General features: G+C 43.2%; 1 protein-coding gene across 1 annotated transcript in view; it reads right to left on the reverse strand.

The window, feature by feature from the left end:
• Nucleotides 1-18,673, reverse strand: part of Atp10a (ATPase phospholipid transporting 10A (putative)) — a 212,117-nt gene that overhangs the window by 35,107 nt on the left and 158,337 nt on the right. The window contains exons 4-10 of the mRNA XM_085841695.1: nt 14,732-14,838; nt 14,229-14,360; nt 13,007-13,137; nt 11,159-11,411; nt 8,310-8,527; nt 4,844-5,038; nt 2,444-3,044 (exon numbers count right to left, since the gene is read on the reverse strand). Of these exons, the coding sequence (XP_085697821.1) occupies nt 2,444-3,044; nt 4,844-5,038; nt 8,310-8,527; nt 11,159-11,411; nt 13,007-13,137; nt 14,229-14,360; nt 14,732-14,838 (1,637 nt within the window). The remainder of the gene's footprint in view (nt 1-2,443; nt 3,045-4,843; nt 5,039-8,309; nt 8,528-11,158; nt 11,412-13,006; nt 13,138-14,228; nt 14,361-14,731; nt 14,839-18,673) is intronic.

The raw sequence follows: 18,673 nt of genomic DNA on the forward strand, positions 1-18,673 counted from the left end.
AGGCAGATGGGTGCACATCAACCAGGCGTTGTGGCAGCATGACTTAAGTGGAAGGGGTTGCAAAGCTCCCCAACTTTGACCTTAAAGCTGGTTCTGTTTATGCTTTGTAAAGAGTAAATATTTTCTTCCTTTGCAGATACTGCACCAGAGCAAAGCCGTGGGCACACTTAGTAGCCACCATCTCTGGGTACTCTGCTATGTTCCCTCCTGTCCTTAATGAGTGTCCTGACACTACCCCAGATAATGTTCCTTCCCCTGTGGCATATTAGGAGAAATAGGCATAAAATGGCAAGCAGTCCATACTATTACATTTTATTTAATGACATCTTTTTCTGAGATAGCCTTAGCTTTGGTTGATTTTAAAATATCTTTTACACTACAAGAAGACCTATGGAGTCAACTAATCTGGGCCCTTGGGGGCTCACAGAGACCAAAACACCAACCAAAGAGCATGCAGGGGCTGGACCTACGTCCCCCTACACATTTGTAGCAGATGTGCATGTTTGTCTACAATTGGAATGGGGTTGTCTCTGACTCTGTTGCCTGCCACTGGATCACCTTCCCAGAGCTGGGCTGCCTTGTCTGTCCTCAGTGGGAGAGGAAGTGCCTCCAGCTATAACTTGAAATCCCAGGGCTGGTGCTACCCCAGAGGGGCTTCTCATTCTCTGAGGAGAAGAGGAAGGGGTTGTTGGGGGAGGGGCTGTGATGGTGGGATAGGAGAAGAGGAGGACTGCAATTGGCATGTGAATAAACAAACTAATAAATGAATGAAAAAGAATAAAACGTGAAACAGTGGTGATAAAGTGTGGATCCTTCAAAGCCCATGTATTAAAGGTTTGGTCCCACTGTTTTGGAGCAGGGTGGATGATGTCCACAACCTGAAGTTTGGTGGAAGTTCATTAAATCACCATGAATATGCTTTCAAAGGGGTAAATAGTACCTGGACTGCACCCCGTTCCACTTTTGCTTCCTAGCCATGAGATAAGGAGTTTGTTCTAGTGAGCCTCATCACAATAACGGGATTAATAGAGTCAAGCAACTGTGTATTAACATCTCTTAACTGTGATCCCAAGTAATCCTCTCTATAGGCTGATATGTTCAGGTATTTTGTTGCAGTGATAAAAAAAAGTTGACTATCAGATGGCATTACAAGACTGAGTAGTAAGAGTTTCTTTATGGTTTATCTATACAGTTGTGATGTTCTTAAACCTCTTAAAATAAATGGCTTCCTTCATGGAGTCTGGTTCCTTGCCCAGCTAAGTAGGGCTTACTGCCCCCTACAGCTAGCATCGGATGTGATGGGCTTCTTCAGCTGTCCTCTTCCTCACTGTACATGCCAGTGACTTCATTCTTTGAGAAGTTCATGCATGCATACAGTGTATTTTGATTACTGTCCTTTCTGATCTCACTCCTACTCCCACCACATGCCTTCCGCATACAGTCCTTTTTCTACAGTACCTTTCTTTTTATCATGACCTTTTACTTGTGCGAGAGGCTGAAGCCTCTACCATCTATCCTTCTGCCTTTAAGTACTGCCAGTAGATGGAAATCTGCTCAGACAGCTACCTTCTCTGTGCTTTCTTTCATGTAGGTGTAAACAAGCATCAAGAATTAAAATGAAGGTTATCTTGTAATGGAAAAAATAAAATCAACCCATTAATAGGGCTCTGTTATGAGCATCAAGAACTCCATATACAGTCTCACAACAGGTGATACCCAATGTGATTCAAGGATATGGAAGCCAGAAATATTGTAGGGGTCAAGCATCAAAGCCCTGGGCTGGATCCTTTTGGGCTACTATCAGCATTCAGCATCCACCTTCGTCCTCACTCCTTTGTTCTCACTACAGTGTTGACAGAGGAAAAACCAAGTTCACTTTACAATGTGGCCTTTGCTTTCCTTCTGCAGGTCAGGAGGGGATTTCTAGCTGCTCAGAGTTACAACCTTTTTGATGGTTAATCACACTGTGGTTTTACAAACCACAATTTACCCCAAAAGTAATGGAAAGAGGGTCCTTAGCCCATTGAAAGCAGAATAAAGATGCTGGGAGGCCCACTTCCTATGACACCAATCTACTCTTACATAGTCCACAGACAGGCTAAAGATTATGGCCTAGAACTCAAAGCTGTCCCAAGTCTACAGCAGAAAGGAAACTTCCAGAACATTCGATCTAAAGGCTCTTCAGTCTTCATTGCTTATAATTTAAGTGGGATGCTTTCCAAGAAATCTCTAACTCCACTATGCTTAGAGGGCAGAAGAAGGTGAGGGCAAGATGCCAAAGCCCCCTAAATTCATGCCACTGGGCACTAAGAACGCTGGGATTCTCTCAAAGGGTCTGTGCTACAGGCAGGATTAATGAAAATCCCTTGACTCGGCTGGGTAGTTTTTCTCAAAATGCCCTGCCTGGCTCTAGGGTGCAATGTAAGAAGAGGAGGCTAATTACCTGAGGAGCAGGGCAGCAGAAGATCCATGACCACTGAATCGGCTCCCTTGGTGTATACATTGATCTCGTCAGTCAGCGGGTGGCGGATCACCACTGACATCCTCTTGCGGATGGAGTCGAAGCCAAGTGTGTGCAGCAGCTCGAAGGTGAGCCTGCCTAGGTATGGCAACTCCACAGACACCTGGTCGTGAAGCCGGTCCACCAGGGCACAGTTATAGGCTCTGGCTGCATACACCAGTGCAGCCTCATCTGGGCTCTCAGCCTCATATCGCAGCTCCCCCTCCTGCTGCTCCTTCTGCTCCTCTGGACACTTCTGGTCTGTAGTACACTCTGAGGCCCAGCTTTCCTCCTGGCCTGCCTGGCTGGCATAGCCATTGCTGGCAATGGACGGTGCTGTTTGACCTAGCTTCTCCTCCAGCCCAAGAAGCATGCTGTCCTGAGACAGGCTGGGCAGAAAGGCTGATCCAGATTTGTGGCTGGATTTACTGGTGCTCAGGTTCCCGATACTGCTGCAGCCAGAAGCCAGGCGGCTGGGCGTGAACCTCCGAAGGAAATCTTCTATGGTCTTTACTGGGGACTTCAGCTCAAACCTCACCCTCACCTGTAATGGAAGCAGTCCAAAGGCAGATGAGAAAAATCCCAACTATCCCTCACTCTTCATAAGTGCCTCAGAGGATCAAGTGGTTCACTGATGTTCAGGGCAAACTGAGCCTGTCTCTTCCACCTACTCCACAATGGAGACCTGAGACACAGGCCTAAAGTATGACAAAAGCATTTTTCCTTTGGACCTATAGTGCCTTTTTTATTTTTATCTCTTTTCATTTGCTTCTTTTGGTTCTGAGAACTGAGTGCTGGACCTCATGCATGCTAAGCCTACCTTCTGCCATGGAACCATATGTCCTTGCACACTGGAATGACTAAATATGCTATATGTCTGATTGGGGAAAGGTATCACTCTGCAGCACCTGATGCCTCCAACGCTCCTGACGATGATATTTACCTAGAAGGTGATATTTACCTAGATGCAGGAACAAAAATGTATTCAGAAACATATTCATTTGCAGTGCAAGGGTGGGTGAGTAAATATTCTTTCTGTTCCCTCTGTAGAAGAGCACATGTGACCTTCTGAACACACCTTATGTTAGTTAAAGGGTAACCTAGCAAACCCTCAGCCCTCCAGAAATATACATGCCAGAGGGCTTTAATGCTTTGTGATAAAATGTTCCCACAGCCAGGTAAGGGATGCTAAGGCAGCTTGTACGACAGTAGGAATCAGCTTCTCCTCAGAGCTGGCTATACAAACTTTGCATCTGAGTGTAAGCTTGAGGATCTTCTGTCCATTTTAGGATCTTTCAGGTCTCTTAGGGCCTAGACAAGTTGAAGTATTGAGAATTAAGAGCATAGCTAAGTGAACAATGTTTTCTGCCGTTGTAGAGAGTGGTAGTCTACCTTGCTCATTCCACATAATTTCCCTGGGGTTCTATTAGTGGAGGTTGCTGGAAGAGGTGAGCCAGGAGGCTGGTAGGGGGAAGGTCTAGGGCACACATTCAGCCCTGAACACCATTTCCATCCATGACTTACTTGATACGAACAATCAGGCTCACAGGCATCTATTATGCAGCCTGATTCATGAGCACAATTCTATGAGGAACACTTGGGCTACACAGGAGCCCTTTTCACATGAATCTTTCTTCCCTCCAAAAAGAATCGTAATGGTACACCAAAGGAAATTCAACTTTGGTTCTGCTGTTTACAAAATGCTAAATGACCTCTGACTGAATCTCTCTCATTCACTTCACCTTGAGAAATCATGATAAATGTATTTATTATGATCACCTCATATCTTCTATATCCAAAATTTGACTCTGAGACCTTCCTTTAAATGCTCACCACAGCTCTATGGCCCAGATGACACCGCGATTAGAATAGCATGTCTAAAAGGCTTCCAGTCAAGAGTGAGGTTTGCACATGTTACTCCCAGAATCTGTTCCCAGCCTATCTTTATCATCTCTCTTATATGATGCTGGAAGCCCAAGACTCTGGATAAAATCACTTTGGCTAGCCATCATTCGACCTCTGCCCAAAGCCGTAAGGCCCAGGAAGTCCCAGGGTAAGTGGGATTTCCTTGAAGTCATGTGTTACCCTTGAGGCCAAGTTTTCACTGGCCTCTATATGGATGCTTTCCATCATGGGCTCAAAAGGTATCTAAACAACCTGTCCTTTCACCTACTGCAGCTTGGTACCCTCTTTCCTTCATACAAAGCATCCTGTTGCTTCTCCTTATGCCTGAGGGACTACTCACAAGCAGCTTCCTGCAGGAAAGTGAAGCATGCTCACTACCTTCAGACAGCTATCACGATGAAGGGCATTTTGGGGTCTCATAGCTTTTGCAGAACTTGCCTTTTGTCGTGGTTGGTCTGGAGAGGTGACAACTACTGTATTGCAGATGGTGAGTGCGATGAAGAAATCAAAAACATCAGACAGCTCGGGTGAGAGATGGGCCAGAGGGTGTTCCTGGTGCCTTGCAATGGCGAGGAATCGGTCACACTCGCTCACCTTCTCCAACAGCTTGGGGTCAGGTGTAATGTCTTTCTCCTGGGGAGAAAATAGGGCTACATGATGTGTTTGACCCATTAACTTGCCAAGTGGTTTGGTTATTAACTATGTAAGTAGACTTAAATTTATTATAAGGTGTGAATAGAATTTAATCCCACTACAGACATAACACTTTACAATTCTACATCATATGAAACCTCAATTGTTTAAAATACTTATATATTTAAATAAATACATATTTATTGTCATTATGTGTGAATATACTTCTTAAAGAGATAAAACAGATGATATACAATCAGTATAGAAAATCTCAACAAGTCTACATCTCATGAACCCACAAAATGTCTACTTTTTGAAAGCAATGTTATACATTTCCTTGAGATCTCACATCTTTACATTTAGATAATTAAATTAGTTTACATAATCAATATATTTTATATGAAAATCAACAGTTGTCTAACAAAGCATATCATAGGAACTTTTTCATGGCTTAAAATTGTATGAGAACACATTTTAAAAACCATCCTCCAAGTAGACAGAGACATTATGATTATCTGGCTAACCTTTCTCACTAGATATTTAACTTTTTTTCTGTTGTAATTTTGTTTTATTTATTTTTTAATTAATTATTTTATTTATTTATATTTCAAATGTTAATCCCCTTCCCAGTCTCCCCTCTGTATCCCCCCACTCCATACCCCTCCCCTTTGTCTCTAAGAGAGTGCTCACCCATCCACATATCCACTCCCACCTACCCCTCTAGCATTCCCCTTTGCTGGGACAACATGCCTCCACAGGACCAAGTGCCTCCCACTGATGCCAAATAAGACAGTCCTCTGCTACATAGGTAGCAAGAGCCATGGATCAACTCATGTATACTCTTTGGTTGGTACTTTAGTTCCTGGGAGCTCTAAGTGGTCCAGTTAGTAGATATTGTTATTCTTCCTACAGGGTTGCAATCCCTTTCAGCTCTTTCAGATCTTTCCTTAACTCTTCCATTGGGGTCCTCAAGCTCACTCCAATGGTTAGCTGTGATATCTGCATCTGTCTTAGTCATATGCTGGCAAAGCCTCTCAGAGGAGAGCTGCACCAGGCTCCTGTCTACAAGCACTTCTTGGCATCACCAATAATGTTGAGGTTTGATATCTGCAGAATGGATAGGTCCCAAGATGGGGGATGGTTTTGGATGGTCTTTCCTTCACTCTCTGCTCATTTTTTTTGTTCCTGCATTTCCTTTAGATAGGAGCAATTCTGGGTTAAAGATTTTGAGATGGGTGGATGGCCCCACCCCTCAACTGGGGGCCATGTCTATCTACTGGAGGTAGTCTCTTGAGGTTCTATCTCCCCACTGTTGTGTATTTCAGATCTGGGAGCCTCCCACATCTCTGGAGTCTGGAACTCACTAGCGGTTCCCAGCCCCCACCCTGTCCCCTACTCCCCAATGCTATTTCTATTCATTCTCCTGACTCTGCACTTCTCTCCTGTCTCTTCCCATACCTGATCCTGTCTCCTCTTTCCCCTCCTCCTCCCCTCTCCCACCCAGTTCCTCCCTCCCTCTGCCTCATATGATTATTTTGTTCCCTTATCTAAGTGGGACTGAAGCATCCACACTTTGGCCTTTCTTCTTGTTAAGCTTCATATGGTCTGTGAGTTATACTGTGGGTATTCTGAGCTTTTGGGCTAATATCCACTTATCAGTGAGTGCATAACATGTATGCCCTTTTGTGTCTGAGATACCTCACTCAGAATGATATTTTCTAGTTCCATCCATTTGCCTTCAAAATCTGTGAATTCATCATTTTTAGTAGCTGAGTAGTATTCCACTGTGTAAATACGCCACATTTTCTGTATCCATTCTTCTGTTGAGGGATATATGGGTTGTCTCCAGCTTCTGGCTATTATGAATAAGGCTGCTATGAACATAGTGGAGCATGTGTCTTTGTTGGGGCATCTTTTGGGTATATGCCCAGTAGTGGTATAGCTGGGTTTTCAGATAGAACTATTTCCAATTTTCTGAGGAACCACCACATTGATTTTCAAAGTGGTTGTACCAGCTTGCAATCCCACTGGCAATGGAGGAGTGTTCCTCTTTCTTCACTTCCTAGCCAGCACCTGCTGTCACTTGAGTTTTTGAGCTTAGCCATTCTAATTGGTGTGAGGTGGAATCTCAGGGTTGTCTTGGTTTGCTTTTCCCTGACGACTAAGGATGCTGTCTATTTCCTTTAGGTGCTGCTCAGCCATGAGAGATCCCTCAATTGATAATTCTTTGTTTAGCTCTGTATCCCAGTTTTAATTGGGTTATTTATTTTTTCTGGAGTCTAACTTCTTGAGTTCTTTGTATATTTTGGGTATTAGCCCTCTGTTGGATGTAGGGTTGGTAAAGATCTTTAGGTTGCCGTTTTGTCCTATTGACAATCTTCTTTGCCTTACAGAAAATTTTTAGTTTCATGACATCCCACTTATCAATTGCTGATCTTTTTCACTAGATATTTAACCTTCATCATTCGTCCAGTATAAATAACATATCGGTAAACTTCTTCTACCATAATTGTTGATTGAGTGACTGAATTTCTGGAATATAACTTTTGAGTACTTCATGTAGTCTGGATATACACTGTAGAATGCTGGAAGAGAAATAGGTTCTTCTTGCATCCCAGAGCCTTCCTTCCCACATGACAGATGTAAACCCAAAGATTAGCATCCACAATTCTAGATGCCTGTACTTAAATGGTAGCTTCTACATGGGTCTAGAAAGTCTCAAAAGAATGAGGCCATTCAAAGTTAGCACAATTAACTCCTCCTCTGTTCTTAAAACATAGCGAAAGGACCCTTTCAGAACTTGTTACTCACTTTGAGAAATTCCCCTGCCTAATGATAGCAATCCAAAAACACACTGGCCATGGAGAAGACAAGAGAGAAGCAGTTTTCTATGCTGTGTGCTCATCTAATTAAAACTTTATGGGGCAGGTAATTGGCTCTTCCTTTTCACACATGTCATCTTGTTCTGATGTTTTGTTCATTTCATTTGGCTAGGCTTCCTCCTCTTTGTCACCCTCTTCAGATGGCTCACTTAGCAACCACGCAACATCAGATACCACGGCGAAGAGGCTGGATAAATGTTTCAGGAAAGATAAAATGGTGTAGAGGGGTGTTTCTAGAAAGCTTCTGTGCCTGGAGCACAGCCAAGCCTGAGCTTATTTGTGTGATGGAAAAGAGGTAATTTTGGTTATCAGAGACAGTGGACAGTGGAAAGAAAGCAGAGTGATAGGCTTCCATCCCTTCAGAAGGGTCACCCACTGCCTGCACTCACCATGGGGCTGCTGAAGGCAGTGTGCTTAGACAGCATGCTGGCTCTCTTGGCCTCAGCCCGACTGCCTGTGCGCCGGTGGGACTTGATACTTTGGGTCTTATGAGTCATCCAGATGCTCTGATGGCTCCCAGTGCTGCCACGGTGGGATATTGTGCCCACCTTGGACACCACTTCCTCCTCTTCTGAGTCCACCTCTTGATACCTGGCCAGTCGCTGAGCTGTGGAGATAGGGACAAAATGTTAGACATCAATGGGGGCAGACTGAATTAATTCAGGATGTTGTAGGTTCCATGAGCCTATGTCTCAGAGGGCACCCAATCCCCACTCTCCAATGGTAAGGCTATAGTTAGTATTTCAAGGGGATTTAAAATGTTTCTCCAGCATTCTTACTCACTTGCATTCTCCATGAACTGAGTGGAGCTAATAGAGAGGGGGCTGTCTACATGTACCAGTAGACCGTTAAGTTCTATAGAACAACAAGGTTCACTCTCTTGAGGTTGCACAGTCTGATCGCATGTAGTCAGGCCTGAGCCCAGCCAGTGAGGCTCTATCCAAGAGGATCTGGACTACATTCCTGAGATTGGACCTTGGGGATTCACTTGCCAGTGAGGTCCCCATATTCACATGAGTGCCTGAAAAATGGCATGAAGAAGAGCTCATGCCACTGGTGTTTTTTTTTTTTTTTTTTTTTTTGCCAGTGGCTCTGAACAAATCATTCCAGGATTTCCAGGTTAGAATGGCTCTTTGAGACATGGGTGAGCAATAAGCAATGTATTCAGAATTACTCTTTCAAACTAAGCATTTAATCAGAAGTTCAAGTGCAGGCACAGCACTTGGTAGAAATATTAGGGCAGCCTAATATCAGGAGGTTCTGATCTCCAGAGAAGTGAGTGTCCATGGTATTACTCAGCCATGTGAGCAATTCTTTTCTATTTATCACCAGTCCCTCTTTCAGAGATAAAAAGAACAGGGATAAGGAAGGAGTCACCTCCCAATGTCATCAGGCTAAGTTCTTCTCCATACCAGGATGCCAAACATCCCCTCTGTTCTCTGGTGACATATGGCCTAGTGTGCCTGCTGGATTGCAAGGAGGAGAAAAGCCTGGGCACATAGCTGTTGTGCCCACTTTCTGTTATTGTGAATTGAATTAACTCCAGCCTGGAGAGGAGCAACCTATACCTTCAGGCCTCCTCCTCCTTCTCTCTGAAGCTGTGGAGCCTGAAAGGAGCTACTTCTGTTGTACTGTTTGTAACTGTAGAGGCCTTGGAGAAGCCTACACATAGGCATGCAGCCAGCTAGCTGTAGGTTATTAGGTCAAGAGGTGAGAGAAGAATATGCCCATAGTCTCTGTGGCTAGCTTTGGTATGTGAGCTCTGGCAAACCATGGGCTGAACTGATTGGAGATAATTTGTTTCCGTCCTGGCACTTCTGCACAGCACAAAGATGCATAAAAACTTTTATTCCTCAAATACTTAACTGTTTCCTCTGGAAGTGACAGAACCTGTTAACTTTATCTTTGCATTTGACTTCTGTCAAATCTAGGATTCTGTCCCATAAAGTCTCAGATGACAACTTTATTTTTTAATTGTGCTATTAATATTATCTTTTATTGACAAATCATAACTGAACATATTTAGACGGTGCAGATGTTTTGTTTTGGCATAGTATAAAATGTGCTATAAATACACATGAAACTATTTACTATATCCATTACCTCACCCTCAGTGGATATATCAGCATTGATTGAAGGCAATGGTGTGCTAGAGATCTCAAACCTGCTCTTGCCTGTCTGAAACTGAGTCCGAGCTCTACAAGGCTTCTACAAACACAATGCCTGGGACTATACTTCAGTGCACAAAGCTGAGTAAGTGGGCAGCGAAAGGGGAGGCAAGAGGGTTAGAGTGTGCGGTAGGGACCGGGGAATGAGGTTAGGAAGGTAGACAGGGTAGATAGGCAAAGGCATGGAAAACACCACTAGCAGTTTACTTGGGGTGCACATGAAAGTGTTAAACAGTAGGTATCCTCTGCTTTCTGTTATATTGTATACAAAGGAAGATAGTAGCCATCAAGATAATTCTTAGGTGCTGGAGAGATAGCTCAGTAGCTACTGATCCAGCCACTCACTGCTTCTCCCATTGCCCACTTTATTCTCTAGGCAGTCTGTGCTTTTTTGCTTTTCTTATTGGAAAGAAGGGAACTGTGGGGCGTGGGGAGAAGGAGGGTGAGGGGGGGGGACTCACTCAAAATTGCTATTACTCCAGAACTATGACTGAAGTGCAGGCATCTTCATCACTGTATTTTCTCTTGGCAAGGGGCTTAAGGAAGCTTGGTGATTTTTGCCTGAGCCTTTCTTCAGCAAGAAGGGAGGCAGCAAAGGATAAGGAAAGGAAAGACAGGAGGCAGGGCTAGAGACTCATTTCTCTCAGCCTTGAATAGACATTGTGTTCCAAGGCTAAGAATGCATTGTAAAGTACACAGTGCCCGTCTGAGAATTTTCAGCTGATAACTGAAAGATAAATGAGTGACAACAGAAAATCTCTCTGCCCCTCTGTGGTGCAAAGTGAAGCCACTGCAGAAACTAGCACTTCAAGGGTGTGCTGTCTGGCTGCTGTGCTTGCCTGGCAGAAAATGAGCCAAAACAGATGCATATCATTCCAGACACGGCAGCGAGCACGACAATGTCAGCTCATTCTATAAATAGTTCTGGGCTCCCAAGTGATCAAGAAAGATTTATCTTCCCTTCAGCCAGCAAACCCTGAACCTTGTGGACTGTCTCCTGCCCATGCAGAATTTGGAGAGAGCAGTTCTCTAATCCAGCCCAGACTGGAGGCTTCTGTTCTCACACTCACCATTGGCATCGTGAGAATATTCTATGCCGGACACAGTGCATCTTCGAAAGACCATCTTGTTCTCAGTTAATGTGCCTGTTTTGTCTGAGAAGATGTATTTTATCTGCCCTAAGTCTTCTGTTATGTTCAGAGCTCGGCACTGCAGCTGTGAATCTGTCTCTTCATCATAGAGCTCTATATCTTGGTTAATGAAGTATACTTGGCACACTTTAACAATTTCAATGGAAACATATAAGGAAATTGGAATCAAAACCTAGAATACAAAGGCACACAGGATGAATGACTATGAGCACCAGGGAGCAGTTCTCAGTTAATACAATCAAATCAAATGACAAATGACCAAGGAAGCAGGAACTGTACTGTACCTTTAAGAGCTTAAATGGGTTGGCTTAAAGTCACTATTGGAAAAGGATTAAAAGTACTGGCAAAGAGTTTAAACTAGAATAGCCTAGGCTGGTGCAATTGCAGAGCGGAAATCCACTCCTATGTCTGGAAGGATAACGATGGCCTGGAGACTAAGTTGTGCTTGAGAGGGGCTAGGAAAGGAAAGAGAGAAGAGAAGAAAACAGGCACAGTCAGAGTCCTCATGAGCAAAGTCACCTCTAACTATAGCAGCACTCTCCCTCATGTTTCCCCTGAGCCCCAGTGACAGGAGCTGTCTATTACCCAAGGATGCGCTCCACAGTCCAGGGGGCAGCCATGGGATGAAAAGAGTTGTTTCAGAGGCTGGTTTTATGTTGCGGTACAATTTCCTGATCTTGAGCAATAGAGAGCAAATGCAAGATGGCTCGAGAAAAAAAAATGCAGTGTGGTTTGATCATTCAAGACCAAATTTCTGGAAATGAATGTTTATTTATAGAGCCACAACACTCACCTAATATTTATGAGCCCAGAATATCATCTTCTGACTAACTGGGTTCTCTTGGTAAATTAATTATGTTAATAAGACACCAACTATTATCCTAACTCAAGGCTAGAACAAAATTTACATTTACCAAAAAAAAAAAAAAACCAACATAAAACAAAAAACAAAACCTAATTTGCAATGTTAAATGATACTGTTTTCCAACTGTAGGAAGGAACCACTTGTGATAAGGCGAGGCTGGACACAGCCTCTGGTTGCTCTGTCCTCACACAGGCTAGTTGTGACCATCACTGTCCCTTAGAGCTCTGAGGATGTTTTTACTCTTTTAACAGACCTTTCTGGTGCTGCCATTCAGTTACAGATAGGGAGGCATGTGAATGCATATGACTGTTACTGAATACTAATGCTAATATATGCAGCAGCATCAGAATGAATTCTGGGAGAGGGGCTCATCTGCAGAGATGCTGTGAATGAAATAGCTTGGGGTTTTGCTTGTAGCAAAGTATTCAGGTTGGCTGCCTCGATTTCATGGAGAACTACATCACTAGAACACACTCATGTCAGGGAACTGGGTGAGGGGCGAATGTGGATGTCCTCTATTAGTGTATGAAAATTTCTGTAGGTCTAAATATTATTCCCAGATTAAATTTATTTTTTAAAAGAGGACTGAGGATGTACATCAATGGTTAGAGCACTTGCCTAGCGTGTGTGAGGCTAATTATAATAAATTAGTAATAATTCATAAATAGTAATAGAAAAACAGAGAAAAAATGGGAAAACTCAATCCCCAAAGCATTGATCAGTTAAAGAAAAGCAAAGAAGAGAATGAACTGGAAAGTCACCAAAGAGCCTTCAAACACAACAAAAAGCAGCGTGGATTTGTGATTCTTCAAGATGCAGAATTGATAGAAAATTCTTTGCAAGATTTTTGAGTTCTCGAGAGGAAAGCAAAGTAATTACCATATAATATTTATTACTGTTACCTGCAAAACTATTATCATCGTAAAAAATGAGTAAACTGCAGCTGTGGCTGGGGATAAAGAGCTGCCATCAGACTCGGGAACATCAAATAATGCTTTTTTCTCTTGATAGCGCCGAACCCACAATCCATGCCCTGTGCATGTTTAAAGAGAGGCATCATTCATCTGACAGGAAAGAAAGAACGCTGCTTGGGAAAATTAAGACATTTTTTTTAAAAATTGTTACTGACATATTGTTATTGACATATTCGTTCTATCAGCTTTCTTTGTCATAAAAGAAAGCACCCTTCGGCAGGCAGCTGGGAAGAGTGCACACTGTGTTTTGCTCCCATCCAGAGTTTCTTAAACTGTGTATGGTACTACACTTGTGATCATGTCACTTGGGAGGCTAAGGTAGAAGGATCAAACATTCTCCCCCATCCTAGACAACATAGCAAGAACACCACAACTTCACTCATGGGTTTCCTATTGATGGTGCTGAATGGCACCACTGATCCTGATATAAAACACGGCCTGTGTGCTGGGAGAATGACTTCATCATCCAGGTGCCTCAAAAACAGAGTCATAACGGCCTGGGTAAACACGCATTAGGACCTAAATACTGCCCATGTGGTCCCTTCTTGGAGATTCAACTTTCACATGTTACAGTTTCTAAGAAGTCAAGGGTTATGCATGTTTCTTGCTAAACTAATTTGCACACCTCTCTGGTTACAGAAACCTTTTGGTGTTCTATGTGGCTCTGCTTTAATCATCTGACACCATGATATACCAGTCTGGTCCATGTTGACAAGGTAGGGACAAGGTATAAATCAAGTGCTGGAGCCTCAAAACATGCTACTGAAAAGGTTATACAATCTTTTGGTCCCCTTCTAAGACCCATATTGTTGTTTTCTCTTTTGTTATACTGCCTCACTGCTATATGTGTTCCTCTCCTGTCGCTAGCTTTCATCACTATTGCTGAATCCTCTTTCACTGGACTCATTACTACGGCTATGATCACTCCCATCCAAGTAGCCTTCAACTCCAAAAGGAACATTACTCTGCAAGCTCATTCACCTCAGTGTGGCCACACTGATGCTGATGCAGGCACTCTTGGAATCCAAGTAGTGAAAATGGTGTTTTGACCTTTAAGGTGCTGGGGCTAGTGGAGTCAGGATAGCCTCCAAGCTTGCCTGTAGGCTGTGCAGCAGTCTACTTCACTGAGGACTCATCTTGGGAGACTTACCAACCGCTGAAAATAGAGATATACAAACGAGGAGAAGGACACACCAGAGGACATCGCAGTTCATCTGCCTTTCAAGCTGGCTGCGCTTGTAGCGGGGCCCACTATTGTTCAGCAGGGCTTTGGTTTCATGTCCTGCAGAGGAGGATGGAGGGGTATGAAATACCAGTCTCCTAAAGACAAGGAACCAGGGACTGGATCCTACAGAGCAATTATGCTGGATTTCAGCTCTCTAAGAACCTTGGTCAAAATAGGATCCAGAATGCATTATATAACAACTGTAAAATGAACAGAAAGAAATATTCTAAAGAAAACGGAAGAACACTTCGATTGAGTTGTTATTAGAACTTTTTTTTGATACTTTTCTGTTTTCCTAAATTTTAACTTCCCAATTTCCTACAATGGGTATGCACAACTTTTAATATGAGATAGAAATTAGAAAGAAACAATGGGGAGTACGTAGCACAGTGTGGCAGTAGATGGTCTTAGGTGTAGCCTGTGCCTACCTGCGTAGATGACAATTCCAGCCACAGCTTCTGTGTTTCTGATGGTGCACCCACGAAGCAGCAAGTTTTCCTTATGCAGCCCAGCCTTCTCCCCATTGCTGTGCATGCTGTGGAAGAACACGGAGCAGGGTATGTCACATGGCTGCACAAGTACTTTGTTGAAGTACCCAGAAGGCCCTGCCATGGCTGTCTGGTTGTAACTCCATAGCAACTCTGAGGAAGCTGCTGCAAATTAGCATAGAAGTCCCAAAGCTGCTATTTATCTACTTTGAATGGGATTAATTGGGAACTGACTACAGAAAGTGCCAATTCTGTAGGGCAGACCTGGGAAGCTGACAAGGACAGTCTCGCTGGGTGATAGCTGGTACATCTATCTACTCTGCCAGAAATGAGAGTGCCAGTCAGTGCCTTGGGATGTCACAAAACACACCTAGCCCTTGAGAAGGGATGGTATGAATTTTGACAGCAGTTTGTGAGTGTGTGTGTCTGTGTGTCTGTGTGTGTGTGTCTGTGTGTGTGTGAGTGAGTGAGTTTCCCTATCTTAAGTGTAAGCGTATATGCCAACAAGTGTGTATAGGTACCAACATGGAGCAGACATCTATTACCCTCCTCTATCCTTTTTTGCCTTGTTTCCTTGTTTCCTTGAGACAGGGTCTGTATTGAACCCAGGGCTTATCATTTTTCAGCCAAGTTGTATGGCCAGCAAATGCAGCTGTCTTTTTGTTTCTGTTCCCAGCTTCTGCTTCCTGTGCTAGTGCCACAGGTATGGATGGCCACACCTTATCTTTACATGGGTGCTGGGGATTTGAACTCAGATCCTCATGTGTACATGTTCTCTTAGTCAATGAGCCCCGTTCCTCAAACCCAATTTTGGCATCACTTTACATCTATCTTTCATAAAGTTATGAAGAAATTAATATATTTAATCTGAGATATATGTAAATGCTATGAGCATTACAAATTGTGTCAGTGCTGTACAGAATCAAAAGTACTGTTCAAGTTTAAGCCATTGACTTTAAAACTTGTCCTCTTGGTCCAATGACCAGTGCTGTCCAACAGGGTCTACACTAGCACTATACTGGAGCAGACCCAGGAGCCCAATATATAGGCTACCTTCCCATACCCACCATAGACATCCTTCTCCCCTCCCTTATCAAAATCAAAATGTCTCCTCTTGGCAACTCAGGCAAATCTAAAAGTCTTTCATTCCTAACAGCTCCTAGAGTGGTGCACATTAGCTGCAGAAATAAATATATTTTTAATGGTGAAGAGAAACTATAAAATCAAGACTACAATGCTTGTTGTGCTTAAGTGTATTGCAGTTCATTTAACATAATTCACCACAGTGCCAGTTCTTCTGCAGAGTATGTAGAAAGGGACACTCAAGGGACGATTAAATAAGTCCTATGACGAAGGCTCACAGCAGGAAAACCAAGACAAAGGTTAAAAGCTCAAGCTAAGCATCAAGAGATTGGGCAGATACACACAAAGACAGATACATACAAAGCCCTACCCCATTACTGTCCCATTACCAGATAAAAAACTTCAATGTTAGCCGGGCGTGGTGGCGCACGCCTTTAATCCCAGCACTCGGGAGGCAGAGGCAGGCGGATTTCTGAGTTCGAGGCCAGCTTGGTCTACAAAGTGAGTTCCAGGACAGCCAGAGCTACACAGAGAAACCCTGTCTCGAAAAACCACAAAAAAAAAAAAAAACTTCAATGTTGTATTTCTCATGTGGATATTTCTTTAGTGACAACTAGACATGAAAAAAATTCCATTGGGCAGCAGTGGAAAAAGAAAAGCCCACTTTTCTAGAAACAAGATGAACTCAGCAAAAATAAGAATAGTATTTCATATTCAACCTTCTCTGATATCATGTGTAACTACTGGCAGTCCTCTATATCTCTGAGCATTGCACCTGCAGATTCAACCAGCTATAGGTAGATGACACTGGGGGTGACGAATTCTCTATAGTTAACAGGTTGATTTTATTTTTCTTGTTATTTCTTTTTTTTCTCTTTTTCCAATTTTTTATTAGGTATTTTCTTCATTTACATTTCAAATGCTACCCCAAAAGTCACCTATACCCTCCCCCCACCCTGCTCCCTTGCCCACCCACTCTCACGTCTTGACCCTGGTGTTCCCCTGTCCTGGGGCATATAAAGTTTGCAAGACCAAGGGGCCTCTCTTCCCAATGATGGCGGACTAGGCCATCCATCTTCTGCTACGTATGCAGCTAGAGACACAAGCTCTGGGGGTACTGGTTAGTTCATATTGTTTTTCCACCTATAGGGTTGCAGACCCCTTAAGCTCCTTGGGAACTTTCTTTAGCTCCTCCATTGGGGGCCCTGTGAGCATCCAGTTCTGTGTTTGCCAGGCATTGGCATAGCCTCACAAGAGAAAGCTATATCAGTGTCCTTTCAGCAAAATCTTGCTAGTGTATGCAATAGTGTCTGCATTTGGTGGCTGATTATGGGATCGATCCCCAGCTGGGGCCATCTCTGGATGGTCCATCCTTTAGTCTCAGCTCCAAACTTTGTCTCTGTAACTCCTTCCATGGGTGATTTATTCCCAAATTCTAGGAAGAGGCGAAGTGTCCACACTTTAGTCTTTGTTCTTCTTGAGTTTCATATGTTTTGCAAATTGTATCTTGGGTATTCTAAGTTTCTGGGCTAATACCCACTTATCAGTGAGTACTTGTTATTTCTTGAAAATACAGTATACAACTATTTGCACTATATAGTTTTTATATCATATTATTTAGAATTTACAGGAAGATATGTGTAGTTCATATGCAAACATTATGCTATTTTATATATGACTTGAATGTTTGAGTTTTGGAATTCATAGTGAAGAGTTCTGTGAATAACCTCCAAGGTATTGAGGATCTAAGAATTGTCTTTCACTCTCTCTGTCTCTACCTGTCTTTTCCTCTCCCCCTCTCTTTCTCTCTCTCTCCCCCCCCATGTGTGTGTCTCTGTGTGTGTGTGTGTGTGTGTGTGTGTGTGTGTGTGTGTGTGTGTGTGTGTATCATACTAGAGATTAAACACAAGTCTTCCAAAATGCTAGGCAAGTGCACCTTGAAACTGAACAACACTCCTGAATCCAACAATGTGCCTTCAAATCAAATCAACTGAGGAGTAAACTCATCATCAGAAGTTGAACCAGCCTATATAAGGCTACAGGAACAGGCAGCAGATGCAGGCAGCACAGACATTCTCCCATGAGAAAAGTGCCCATATAAGAAGTGGAAGGAAGACTAGAGAAGAGAATAAGTGGTTCTAGCACTCAGTAACTGGTCTATTCATTGAACTTCTGAGGTAGTGTTCCCGTCAGTAGTAGAAGAGACACAGGCATGTATCTCAGTTGCAAAGATGCTCAAGAGGAAAGCCCACTAAACTGCCATTAGCACCTGTTTCTTGATTATAGGCCCAACTACATTGTCCCTAGAAATCATGTGTTGAAATCTCAATAACCAGAGCCCCAAGATATTTCAGTGTTTATAAGTAACTAGTTTAAATGTGAGCATGGGGCATCTCTAACCCAATCTGAGTGACCTTCTAAAAAGAGATTAGGACACAGACACACAGAGAGATGGCAATGGGAAAAGACATGGGCACAAGTTTGCCAGCCACAAGTCAAGCAGAGAAAGATTGAGAGAAATCAACACACTGATACGTTGGCCTTGCCCTTCCAGGCTCCAGAAAGAAGAAATAAACCTCTGTCTTCAATTCTGCCCAAGTGTGGTACTCTGTCCATGGCAACCAAGCACATCCTTTACCATTTAGTCTAGCCTACTTGGAAGTACTCATCTTGGTCAAGTCCTTAGGCTTCTTGACTCATCTAACCATGCTCTTCTTAATGAAAACTTTGGAAGCAAAACCATGAAGAACTGACTGCTAAGATCTAGTGATCCTGGGAAACAGCAGCACTCAAGCAGAT

Source organism: Mus caroli, unplaced genomic scaffold (assembly GCF_978045245.1).
Source record: "Mus caroli unplaced genomic scaffold, Mus_caroli_1 scaffold_8, whole genome shotgun sequence".
NCBI classification, from domain to species: domain Eukaryota; kingdom Metazoa; phylum Chordata; class Mammalia; order Rodentia; family Muridae; genus Mus; species Mus caroli.